The 13,269-nt window shown below is 40.2% G+C and overlaps 1 protein-coding gene across 1 annotated transcript in view; it reads left to right on the forward strand.

The window, feature by feature from the left end:
- Positions 1-13,269, forward strand: part of LOC145406681 (DBH-like monooxygenase protein 1) — a 588,166-nt gene that overhangs the window by 560,129 nt on the left and 14,768 nt on the right. Inside the window, exons 8-10 of the mRNA XM_080277778.1 lie at positions 3,367-3,521; positions 11,070-11,245; positions 12,824-12,967. Coding sequence (XP_080133904.1) covers positions 3,367-3,521; positions 11,070-11,245; positions 12,824-12,967 — 475 coding nt within the window. The remainder of the gene's footprint in view (positions 1-3,366; positions 3,522-11,069; positions 11,246-12,823; positions 12,968-13,269) is intronic.

A 13,269-nucleotide genomic window follows, 5' to 3' on the forward strand; every position in this document is an offset into this window, starting at 1 on the left:
ATATTTGTGTTGACTAGGGTATTACTAGTGATAAACATTAATTCACCTCAGGTCATCATTAAAATAGCAGCTTCAGCATAGATTTCTAGCAAGTTTTGTTTCTGAGCTTCACATTCCACTGACTCCAGGCCTGTCATGCATGACCCATGCATAGTATGAATGGCAAAATAACCTATTTATAAGCAAATAATTGGTCTTATTATACATCAGAATAATCTCGAGTCAATACAGTACGTAAGGCAGAGGTGAAAAAAAAAACGGTTTAGATTTTTTGCCTATTTCCCCATGACAAATGCCCGGGACATGAAGATCTGCACTGATATGGCAGTCACTGTACCGTCATACGTCTTATTTGACCTAAGTTTTCCAAACACTGTACTGTTACTGATTTATACTCATTGCTATGGGAGTCTTTGTGCCACTATTTCCTTTTTTGTAATACGTCTTCATATTTCATTGCATATTATTCCTGCCTGTTTAGTAATGACATAGTTTGTATCTGTAACATGCAAAGTGGAAAAAATAATAATAGATAATAGGCAAGATATATCACTTAGGAAGAGATGTTACGAAATCTCCCAGGCCAAACCTATTAAGAGTCCGAGAAAACCAGGCGCCGAGGCTAAAGTGTTACGTAATCTTCCAGGCCAAAGGAGATATGTTTAAGTGAAAACTAAAACAACCAAGATGTTCACTGCCGAAGCCTCTAATATCTTGACTCAAAATGAAAAAAAAAAAAAAAAAATGCGTAACAGGCCACTTTATGACTTTGACTTGGCTTATTAACCCTTTAACCGCGGGTGTCATTCCAGAATGACATTGCAAAAACTGGACCAAACCGCGGGTGTCATTCTCGAATGTTTGTGAATATTTTGAATACCCCGCGTTTTTTCCGTGAACCAATTGTTTCAAGGGAGAGTAGCTATTAAGTTCTTTCACTCCAGCCAACCTCCACCTCCCTCCTCCCACCCCCCGGGCCCCCCACCCCACCCCTGACCAACACGCATCAGTATCTGCCCAGCTGTGTGAGTGACAACATCGCTGATGTGGCAGTGAAGTGAGGGCAATTACAGTACCTTTTACCTGCCTCAGTGAACACAGAGTGGGTGTTTATCGTATGTGCAGTGTTCATATATGTTTATAGTATTATTATCAGAATGAGGTTGGCATTTGGTAATGATGTGTGAGCGAAAAATAGTGATTACAACACCGCTGATGTGGCAGTGAAGTGCAGACAATTACAGTGCCTTTTACCTGCCTCAGTGAACACAGAGTGGGTGTTTATCGTATGTGCAGTGTTCATATATGTTTATAGTATTATTATCAGAATGAAGTTAGCATTTGGTAATAGTGTGTGAGCGAAGGTAATGGTGTGTGAGCGAAAAATAGTGATTTTAGATCGCTCACTTCTAACGGCACTGCCCATCCAGTGATAGTCAACGAAATCATGAAACCTACATCAATGCAAAGCCGAAGGTTAGTATTTTCTAATGGTACCTTATTTTTCGCTCTAGATTTATTCTGTATAGAGTTATAAAGGTTTAAAGTTTGTTTACATTTTGGCTGGAACCCCCGCGGGAGAGGCCAGTCGGGGCAAAACAATGCCCGCGGTTAAAGGGTTAATAAAGAATCTGTAAAAATTTGTAAAATTCTCAGATTTAACATTCTTGAAAACGTCAAATTAAATTTTATATGTACTAACAAAACTGAATCTTAACAAGTTAATCACTGGTCTTGGCCACAATTTGATCTCAGGCCCTCGCGCTTCATAGGTGTGCACGTTGCTACTGAGCCAATGAGAGGATCCCCGCTTTGGCTCTGAGCAACGTTGGTTTTTCTATACCCCAATACATCACTTTTTTCTCTTCTTGGTGATTAAATTGATGGGTTTCGAACACACAGTAGCGCAGCACTGGAGGCCACCACTAGGGACGCTGCGAACCACACCGAGCAGCTCATCCACGGGATGTAAGGACAAGGACACTGTCAGCTAACCAGCATCATTGTCCTCCATGCCTCACCTCACATCCCACACCGCTGACAACCAGTGTAATAACCAAAATGAAACTTAACAAATTAATCACTTGGTCTGGCCGAGATTCAGTCTCAGGCCCTGGCACTCCATACAGAAGTGCGAGGGCCTGAGATTGAATCTCAGCCAGGATAGTGTGATTATTTTGTTAAGTTTCATTTCGGTTATTACATTGGTTGGCAGCGTGTGGGATGTGAGGCAAGGCTTGGAGGGCAATGATGTTGTTGGTTAGCTGACAGTGTCCTAGTCCTAACATCCCGGGGATAAGCTGTTCGGTGTGTTTTGCAGTGTCCCCAATGGTGGCCTCCAATGCTATGCTACCGTGTTCAAAAATCATCAACTTAATCACCAAGGAGAGAAAATAGTGATGTAATTGGGTCTATAAAAGCCCCGATGCCTCGAGGCAAAGCGAGGATCCTCTTTTTGGCTCAGTGGTAACGTGCACGCCAATGAAGCGCGAGGGCCTGAGATTGAATCGTGGCCAAGACCAATGATTAACTTTTTAAGTTTCAGTTCGGTTATTAGATAGAGAATTCTTAATCGCTTATAAAACTTAATCTAAGAGTCTTCATCAACAAGCTTAAGAATTTTTGTAAATATGACTTAGAAATCTGAATATGAGCCCTGAACAAAACAATGGGCATTAAAAGGCACTTTCTGAATTTAACTTGTCATTCTAAAAGAATCTTACTGTTTATAAATATTCCTAACTCAATGATCTTTCCAAATACGAATCAAGTTTCTACTGATCACTCTGTGACTGTCCTAGAGGCTCTGGGGAGGTTTCAAAAGGCTGATTTCAAATTACCCTAAGTCAGCAAGAAACTAGGTAACAAAGGCGTTTCTCGGCCGAACCCTAGGAAGGTCTGGCAATAAATCGCTGAGGATGAGGAATTACAAAATCTCCCAGGCCAATGCAAATACAGCTCAGATAAAACAAATAACTCTAGAAGAGATATCACGAAATCTCTCAAGCCAACAAGAAGACAGTCCAAGGCGTTAATGTACCATCGTTACAGCAGTCTGAGTCCAACTGTTACAGATTTTTTTATGACAGATTTTTTAATGAACAGAGGACACCTGTTATCTGGGATACAGACTTTCTTCTTTGTTTTTCCTTCTCCTGTTCTTCTGAAAAAAGAAAGTAATTATAACACAGACAGAGCCAGGATTCTCGGGGCTTGAATGATGAATGAATGGAAACTTGGCCTATTGGACTGGGCATTTTGGGGTTGTCTGGACATTGTTACTCCTCATCCTGCCCTGGGGTGGGAAAGGAGGTCTGGATGATAATGATGATGATGAATTATAACGCCTGTGACGTGTGTTCCTAGGGTGAGATGCTGCCAGAGAAAGCTGGTATTCCCATGGGTGACCTGCACGGGGGCTCCACCTACCTGCTGTTTGAGAGCCACTACGACAACTACATGCTCAAGCGGGGCATTACTGTGGAGTGGACCATGGACATCTACTACACTGAGAAACTGAGGTAATTAATCCAGAAATTTGGGAATCAGTTCTTATGACACTGTGATTCAAGACCATGTTTGTAGCGTTCATTGATTTTCATTCTCTTCTTTTACCCACTCTCAAAATGAATGTTGTTATACCTTTCTCTACAGGTTATTGGAAATTTCACCAAATTCGTTTTTCTCTTGTGCTGTGGTAGAATGTGAAAGTAAGATCGGAAACAAAGATTAAACTTAATTTTTATTTCTTCCACTTCTTATTTTCTGCTGCCTAATATTAACCTGCATTTCTACCTCTTTAACTAATATTCCTAGGTTAAGAAAGGCTTGGTATACTTCTCTGCCCACAAATTGTTCTCACTGAGGGAAGAGACTGACGGACGTGGCCCAAACGTGTCGTATATACAGTGGAGCAGTAGGCTAACTTCTGTCCCTAAAGCCCCTGTCACACACAAACGACTCAAGGGCCGACCGCGGCACAACTCAAGGTCATAACGCATTTTTTCATCGATCGTACCTTGATTCGCCAACAAAGCCCAGACTCTTTAGGGCACTCGTGAGCCGCCGGGATGACTTGTCAGGCCTCACGATTTTTTAATGCACGCATTAAAAAATCGTGGCCGCCTCACGACTTGCCAAAAGTCATGTCACAGTTGCATCGCAGTTGGGAGTGTTGTACGTGGATTGTGAAGCAGTCTTAGCTCAACTGGGTACATCATGATGCAGTCATTGCATGTCATGATGCTGTTGCCGACAAAAAGAAAAACGTTATGACTGCGTGTCCCTTATCAACTGACTAGACACTGGAGAGGTCCATGATGATGCACTGGGTGTCCTTGGTGGTCTAGGTGTGATGCCCCGGCCCCACACTGGGTGTCATTGGTGGTTCAGGTGTGATGCCCCACCCCATGGGTCGGTCGTAGGGGGGTCGTGGGGGTGTTGTGGGGGGTTTGGGGTGCATTCCTCAAATGCGTCATGCAGTCATCTTGTGTTTGTGGGCGGTTGTGTCACGGTCATGGCTGACAAAAAATTTCTTTAAATTTCAAATTTGAAAACTTGTAGCTCCATTGCCTTGCATTCGCCTTGTGATCTTATTGTGTTCTTGAGGATGTCACGACTGGTCGTGAGGCAGTCCTGGCGCGGTCGTTAAGTAAGATCTTTACTCTTAACCCACTGGATCCCATTGACTTATATATATGTCTGAACGTTTTGTCACTGCGAGTCCCGTTGATGTATATAAATGCGCTGCAATTGCAAAGTCTGTCATTTGCACATTTTTCAAATTTCGCATGCGATTTTTGGTACGTATACATGGGACACCTTCCTCTACAAGATGCCAGGCAGGGACAATGCCTTACCCCACAAGACCTCCCTCCCCGCACGCCACTGTCTCAGCAATTCACCTGTTACCAGTGACCTGGCCAGTAAAGACATGCCGTACCACTGTACGAAATTCAAGGCCAGAGTGATTCCCCAATCAGTGACAATGTGGAGGACAAAGTTTATGTAGCAGAGGAAGAAACAGTCAGAAATGATGATCAGGTAATGTCGCTGAAAAAGTTCAGGTATGTTGATGTGTTTGGTGAGTGAAACAATGCTTATATTGCCTACATTACGGTGTGAAAACCAATATACTCTCGTACTACATATAAATTCGTACCAAATAAATAAATAAATACCGTTTATGAGTGGTGAGGAATAGTTACCCTCCCACAGAACACGTTTTCTTTGGAGCCAGGTTGATAGAAACCCAGTAAGGTAAAGGGTTCTGCTACCTGTATTCAGTATTTTGAACCTCAGGTGAGCGATATCTCTATGAATTTTCGATGTTTCTCACCAAAGGCGGAGGATTGAGCCAAAATTTTTTTTGTCCAAATTTGGTCAGGATTGGGGGGAGTCAGTGGTGGAAAATCGGTCGGGACAGGGCGGGTTAAGAAACCCAAAAAAAAAAAAAAAAGTTATATCTTATTATAGGACGAACCTCACCCCAACTCTCAGCACGTGACAGGTATGTCTTACTGTTAGCTTGAGCAAAATTTTATTATAAAAATGTGCATCGTTGGAAAACAAAAAAGAAATTTTGATAGCATTTCTCTGGGAAAATTATCCCGTGACACTGTCTTTCTCCTGCCAGTGACGTCATTCGTAAGGCTGAACTTTTTTTTTGGTCGGGAGGAAGGGAGCGAAGCGACGGCAGACCTTATATTCATTAGACCTTTCAGACCCTTTGTTCTCATGTTCCCTTTCCTGCTTGGCTTTCAGCGACAACGTTCCCTGAGTATTAGGCTTGTTCTGAATGGCAAGTAAAGAATATCAATTTATTTAATAATAATAATAATAATGATAATAATAATAATGACAACAACAACAACTTTAATAATTATAAAAATTATGATAATAATAATAATAATAATAACAATAAAAATATAATAATAATGATAATAATGAAAGCTAGAATTATGTATGGTTGAAGCCAAGGCAATGTCATGTGAAAGACCATGGCCAGTAGAAAGACGGAGAAAATTAGCGTTTTGAGACATCGAAAAGAGAGAATTTTGCACTAATGCAGCGTTATACATATATACATACAGTACATTTATATATATATATATATATATATATATATATATATATGTATATATATATATATATATATATATATATATATATATATATATATATATATATATATATATATATATATATATATATATATATATTGAAATGTTAGCTGCTATTTTTTTAAGTGATTGTAATGCAAACATGGAAAATGGGTATATAGGTGGAGGGTGCAATGTCGACGTGTGTGTGTGAACCAGTTAATGCTTAGGAGTTGGGACATCCACAAGCTATGTTTCGTGGGTAAAATTCATCAGCTGAGTTTTCATCCAGTCCAAATCGAAAACATTTTCCAATTTTCGCTTCTCAGACCTGTGGTGTAGACAGAAGTACATAAAAAGTAGGGATAACAGGCCAGTTGGCCCATGACAAGGTAATCTGTTGGCAAAGAAGTTAATTCTACTTGAATCTAACCAACGTGTTAGAGTGAAGTATAGTAAAGAGGAAGGCACTGCCCCCACTCCACCACACCATCGGGTAAAGCCGGCAGGGAAAAGAAAGGAATAAAAGAAACCATGTTTGTTCGAGAAAAACGGGCATGGAAGTTTTACAGGAGAGGTAGAAGAGGAACAACTACGCGTTAGGTAATTTCTAATCTTTAGATCTGTAAAAGAATGAGCATACACGATCGCCGAATGTTTCCAAAATTAAGCAAACGTCTCGTTGTAGTAAGCATACACCAACCTGGAAAAAACAACATTCAGTTAGTTATAGACTATACTGTTGAAATATTTGTCTAGCCGAATATTAAACCTATAAATAGTGTATGCAATAAGTACTGTTCCTACTAGTTTATTATAAAAAGCCTCTAAGGAAATATTGAAGTAATTACCTATTTTAGCCCTGCGTTTCTTGCTTTTGAGCTTCATTCCATTATTTCTAGTCACAGTATCAAGCTGTACTTCGAACAAATTATCCTGTTTGATATCGTCGAATTTGTTAAGAATTTTAAATACTTCCTTATACCTCAGTGACTCGTCGATTTTGTAGAGAAAAACATATTTGGTATGTTTAGTCGCTCTAACGCAGGGTAAATTTCGAGGCGATGGGATCATTTCTGTGGCTCTGCGCTGCACTCACTCGAATTTGCCTTCACCCATAATAACGTTTGCGGACCAGTGCTGCACACAGTATTCTGGGTGTGTAACTAACGACGCATAAAGTTTAAGAGATTGCATCAGGTGTTTTATGACTGAAGTTCCTTGTCATGAAGCCAAGCATTTTGTTTGCGCTGTTACCGGTTGCTATACAACGCTTTGAGTTTCTGAGTCCATTAATGATAATAAATCCTGTTTCATCCCCGCCTAGAAAAATGTTTATTTCATTTTTTTCCATAAGGTACTCCAGTAAACTCTTTTTGTCTTAGTTTACAGGCTGCCTTTCACTTAGCTTCGTTAGTTATCTGTTAACTGCTTGACAAAATCCTCCCATATTCAATTCTGTCCTCTGCTTCCTTCATTATGATGTTTTATTATACCCACGCGAGAGTACTGGGATTTACTGGGGATGAAGAGTAATCATAATTGGTGAAAGGGTTGAAGGTCAGCCAAAAGTTGAGCTGTTATTTATTTAGACCAGTATGTTAAAAGTCAAGGCCACATGGCATAAACAACTTATACAGTTTTTATCCTATTAAAACCAAACAATGGAAGGGTTCAGGGTACGACAAGAACGAAGGCGTTCATACGAGCACAATACGTAGGAAGTACAGGTAATAGGAGGCCTGTTGGCCCTTAAGAGGCTATTTATGAAGAAAAAAAAAACTATTTTCATAAAGATATAACTTAAACGTGTGAGAGATATTGATAGGAAAGAAGACGGCTCTCTCCTATGTATCCCACCACCCAGTAATATAACCAGCAGGAAAATAGGTAGAAAAACACCATACAGGTACTTCATAGAAAGAATAAGCATGGAAAACTTTTAGGAAGGGCATAAGAATAAAAGCTATGCATTATATATGTTCTTGACCTTAAACTGAAATAGAGGCATATACAATCACAGGATGTTCTCATAACCAAGCCATCGTCCACCTGTCGTCAGCATACATGTCAGCTTGGAATTAAAAAACACTCTCTTAGTTGTGGTCTAGTGTTTCGAAATAATCATCTACTCAATTTTTAAATGTATCCACAGCTCTTGCACAAACTGCTATTGTTGGCAGTTTATTCCACTGCTCCACTGCACGAGTACTGAAGTAATTTTCCCCTATGTTAGTGCTGCACGGCTTCCCTTTGAATTTAATCCCATTATTTATAGTAGCAGCATCGTAATGTATTTCGAACCAATTATAATATCCTACGTCGCTGGATTTGTTACGAATGATAAATACTTGTACTAGGCGGTCCTCTGAGTTGTCGCCTTTTTTTTTTTTTTTTTTTTTTTTTTTTAGAAAAGACATTATTTTAGTTTCTTTTGATGTTCTTCGTATGGTAGATTTCGCAGCGACGGTATCATTTTAAAGGCTTTTCGCTGTAGTCTTTCCAGTGTTTCCTCCTTATTATGGTTCGGGGACGCTGTAGGTGTGGTCCAACTTATGACATATGAAGTTCAGATATTATATCAGGTGTTTTGTGCTGGAAGTTCCGTGCAATAAAGCTGAGCATTATGTTTACCTTGTCACTCGCTACTGTACACTGCTTAAAGGATTTCAGATCGTTATTGATAATATCTCCTTGATCTCTTTCATTCGTTACTACCGTCACTAGGATATGAAGCAGCCAATACTCATATATAATGTTTTTGTTGCCAGAGTGCATCACTTTACGTTTATCTATAGTAAATTTCATCTGCCATTTTTTACTCCATTTTAATGAATCGATTATGAGAACAATCGGTCAAAGGTCAAGATCACAGGGAAAGACCAGAGTTGATGATCACATGACAAGGCCCACGTCAGCAGCTCTGATCCGACTTAGATCAAACTTGATGGAAGTGATGAGGGTCAGCGAAGGATGAAGATATTAAAAAAAAAAAAAAAAAAGTGACAGGGCAAGGTCAGATGTACGATCCAATTACTCAAACAACTGTTATCCGATTTGAAAAAAAAATGTGGAAGGATTGAAGGTCAAAAAAGGACTGAGAATAATAGGTCAAAGATCAAGGTGAACTGCAACAATTTTGATCTGGTTTGAACCTCAGCTGGTGAAAGAGTTAAAAGTCAGGCAAGAATGAAGTGATTCAGTTTTGAGGACAATCAGTCATCGAAGGTCAAGGTCACAAGACAGTGGTAAATGATAGGCCCTTAGACCAACTGTAGAGGGTGGACGTTGCACTCGCTGAATCCTCCTGCTTGTTTTAGTTTATTCTTGCTACTCTGGACGGTTTTATTAAACTTCTAAATTGTCTAGTAGTGCAGGATGTTACTGAAGGCTGTCATAAATCCAGTTCACAGCCACCACAGGATTAATGAAACTGTCAAGTGTTAGCAAGAATATAACTGAAAAAAGAAATTAGGAGGTTAAGTTACTGTGCCCTGTACATTTGTGTATTCCTGTAATTGTCCAAGCATATAAATTAAATCAGTCACTGCCATGAGATAAGGCCAATCAGTTCAGAAATAAAGTCACTAGATAATGACACCAAGCGTTGGTAAGAACAAGAATGCCTACACCAAGAAGAAACAGAGAAAAAATCTTCCCATTGGGAAATATAACTGCTTTTGGAAAACACACGTTTCAGTTTTTCAAGCACTTCATTATGACGATGTACTCTTACTGAAACTACCACTAGATAACTTTATCTCCTCTGCATTGGTTTCGGTACCTGGTACGTTCCTGGCTATTCAGTGGTGTGTGCCGGGTTCAGTACCCTGTACCCTCAAACTTTTCCTTTGAAATCTGGCAGCTGAAATTTGTGCACTGAGACTTGCCTCTTTCTTCCCTTCCCATCTCAGCTGCAGTTGCTGAGAACCCTGCCAGTCTACAGTTAACCAATGGTAACTGTTAAGGGGAGATAAATGCGCCTGCTTGGGTTCACTCACTTCAGTAACTGCATTATCATGGTTTAGACAACAGTAAAATACAGCAACAGCTTTAAAGAAAAAAGAAATGTTGTGCTTGATATTGGTGAGAGTGATAAGGGAAGTTTCTTCCACATAAAGATGAAAAAGTAGAAATACAGCGACATAAAGCATGAATCCATAGGATGTTTTGCTTTAACATCGCCTAAAATTGCCATCTTTCTATCTTGAATGCTGAGTTGAAGCATGAGATCACAACCAGAATATGCTGCTAGTTACAAAAATTGTCATGGAAAGGATGTAGAACAGCCGTAGGACGAAAATCTTCAACAGGTTAAGGTTAACATACTGTAGTTTTGTTACCTTCAGGCAGAGAATATAGTGTTGTCTTCCTCTGAGAACAAACCACTTTCATGTATTGCTCAGAAATTTTTAGCAAAACAATGACAATGTAATATATTACTCACATCTCTGTGAACTAATTTCTTTAAAGATATTTCATGTTGTAAGGCAGTGAAACACAGCATCGCAAACTGAGATGAGGATAATGAAATGGATGAGTATTGATTTCTTGAGGGATAGGTTACACAGTGCAGCAATGAACAGTTTGACATAAAGTGTATTAAGGATGCTATGCAAAAGAGACAACCGAGGTTTTATGGATATGTAGATAGAATGGAAGAGGTTTACTGGGTGACGAGCAGTATGGATACGAATGGTGAGGGAAACGTGCCGAGGGGAAGACATAAGAAGAGACGGTGTGATGTCTTACATAAAAACCCCTGGGTAATGGGGCTAACCGGAGGTGCAGCAAAAGACAGAGTAGTTTGGAAAGCAGTCATCCTTTGACCGAGACTTCACATGCTAGCATAACCGTCTTTAAATATGTTCTGTAAATGTATTGTTACATGTTGTTAATGTTCTTTCAGATTTTTTTTTTTTTTTTTAGTGTTATGAGCAGTGGATACCAATAACTTTGTGCCATCAGACAGGAAGAGGCTGCTAACCTCGCCTTGGGTCACTCCCTGCTGTTCTCACTGACGGTGCCGCCTCGCACCCCCTTTTGGCGTACAGTGGGTCACTGTCCCTCTGAATGCACCGCATTAGCCATCCCAAGCCAGGGTGTCAACGTATTCAACGTCTTCCTCCACGGGCACTACCTCGGTCAGTTTTTATTTCACTCAGCTACAGTATTCACCGCTTCCGTGCCTTCTTTAAAATACAGTGGCTGAAATTTCATGCTATACATTGGTGGGAAGAATTTACCTGTTCTTTAAACCACTGATTTTTCATGCTAAGGTTCTATTATCAGGATAAATGGGCATGTGTCTGAAATTTTTTGCTTCACACCCACTATATACGCTCGAAATGAACAAATTATTCTGTTATTTTTCATCATACTTTTTTAAACATTTCTGGATAAAATTACTGGCCGACTGGAATGTCGGCACCAGCATTCAAAGGTGAGATTGTCTTAGCTAATCAGGGAAATATGATAGGTCTATGCAACAAAATGTGCTATTTCCCATGTGCCTGAGAATCAGTCCATTGTTGCTGATATCAAGTATCTATCGGTTCACAATATCAAAATATGTGAGATAGACAGTGACACTAACTTGCTATACTCGTAGTTCTTGTTTAAAAGTTTACATGGTAGGATAGAGGCTCTAAATCACTACACTTGGACAAAACAGGAACCAGGTGCTGTAAATAAGTTCATCTATGGATTGTCTCAGGATGTCGTCATTCTCTCCTCGAATATTTCAACTCACCATTAATCCATAAGCTCTGGGTGACAGTTATATACGACGTGAAACTGGTGGATCGGGGGTGCCAGGGGATGGCTATAACCACAAGTGTTTTCATGCCACAGTTTGAAGTGGCTGCTACTTGATCTTGCCACTAAAGGGTGGAGATAGTCTTCTGGCACCCAAAGCAAACATGCCTCAGTTGTCTCTATGTCTGTGCCAGGTGTAGGATGATGTTTTTCTTAAGCCTCTCGTCCAATTCTGTTCCTGCATTATGTGGACCCTAGCCTCATCTACTCCTGCCAAGCCTCTTTCCAATGATACTAGGAAATGACTAAGTGATAACACCATAGGGCGTGTCTTGGTTGCAACTGTGTCTAGTTTATCTAGTAATGGAGAAGTTATCATGTCCAAAGCAAAGCGAAAGTCAGTGCCACATGCACACACATGAATACAGCCTGCCTTGTGGCCAAAAAATACGTATATTCTTCATGTCTTTGCCTATCAATGCGACCACCTACAGACCTGGGGATGGTTTTATTCGAAAGAAGAAGAGTTGGTGAGTACTATGGTTTTTCATTTGTTTTCCCAACTGCTATACTTTCCGAGACACTAAGGTTTGAAAACAAGCAACTTTGAGAAAATTGCCCATACTGAGAGGGCGACAGTGGTATAAACAGCCCGTCATGGAGGGGTTAGGAGAAATTACTTAAAATCCGATCTGCTGACACTGTTTTCCCCTTGCTTACGTCTACTGAATATCTGAAGATCTGGCTGTATTGTTGTTGGTGGTGGTGATAATTTGAACACTTCATCTCCTATAGGCCAAAAGTAAATAAATAAATAAATACATAAACAAATAGAGAGGAAAGTTATCTCTTATTCCACCTCTAAATTTCCTTCCCTAAATGCATGGTTTGAAAACCCTTCCTGAAATTAATAACTTACTGTTTCCTGAGACATTAGCTCTGTTACAATCATTGTGATACTGCAGCACGGGCCATCAGAGTTCGTCACTTCCGGGGCAACGTGGAGCTGCCGCCCCTCATGGAAGACCTCAACTATGCCTTCGACTTCCAGCAGTCCAGGACACTCCCCAAGGAGGTTAAAGTCATGCCAGGGGATCACATTACAGTTGGTAAGTATACAGGTCATAGTCTAAGTGACTTTGGAGGTTTTGTAACACCCACTAAGAAATACGGTGTTCCATCTACTCCCTCACTTTCAATGGTTTTATCCTACTCTTACTTCCTAGTCCTAAGCCTTGAGATAATCGCGAGCAATATTAGTCAGGCACATGAAGAGGACTTGAGAGACTGTTATATTTAGGTGGACATTATCCCACTCTGAGTCATCATTTTTTAATTCCTCTGGGTGGAATCATGCCTTTGTAAATGGCTGCCTTCTCAAGCACCTATTGATTACATTCTTTGTGGTGTT

This window comes from Coenobita brevimanus, chromosome 71 (assembly GCF_032717465.1).
Source record: "Coenobita brevimanus isolate Jiangsu-jjx chromosome 71, ASM3271746v2, whole genome shotgun sequence".
NCBI classification, from domain to species: Eukaryota; Metazoa; Arthropoda; class Malacostraca; order Decapoda; family Coenobitidae; genus Coenobita; species Coenobita brevimanus.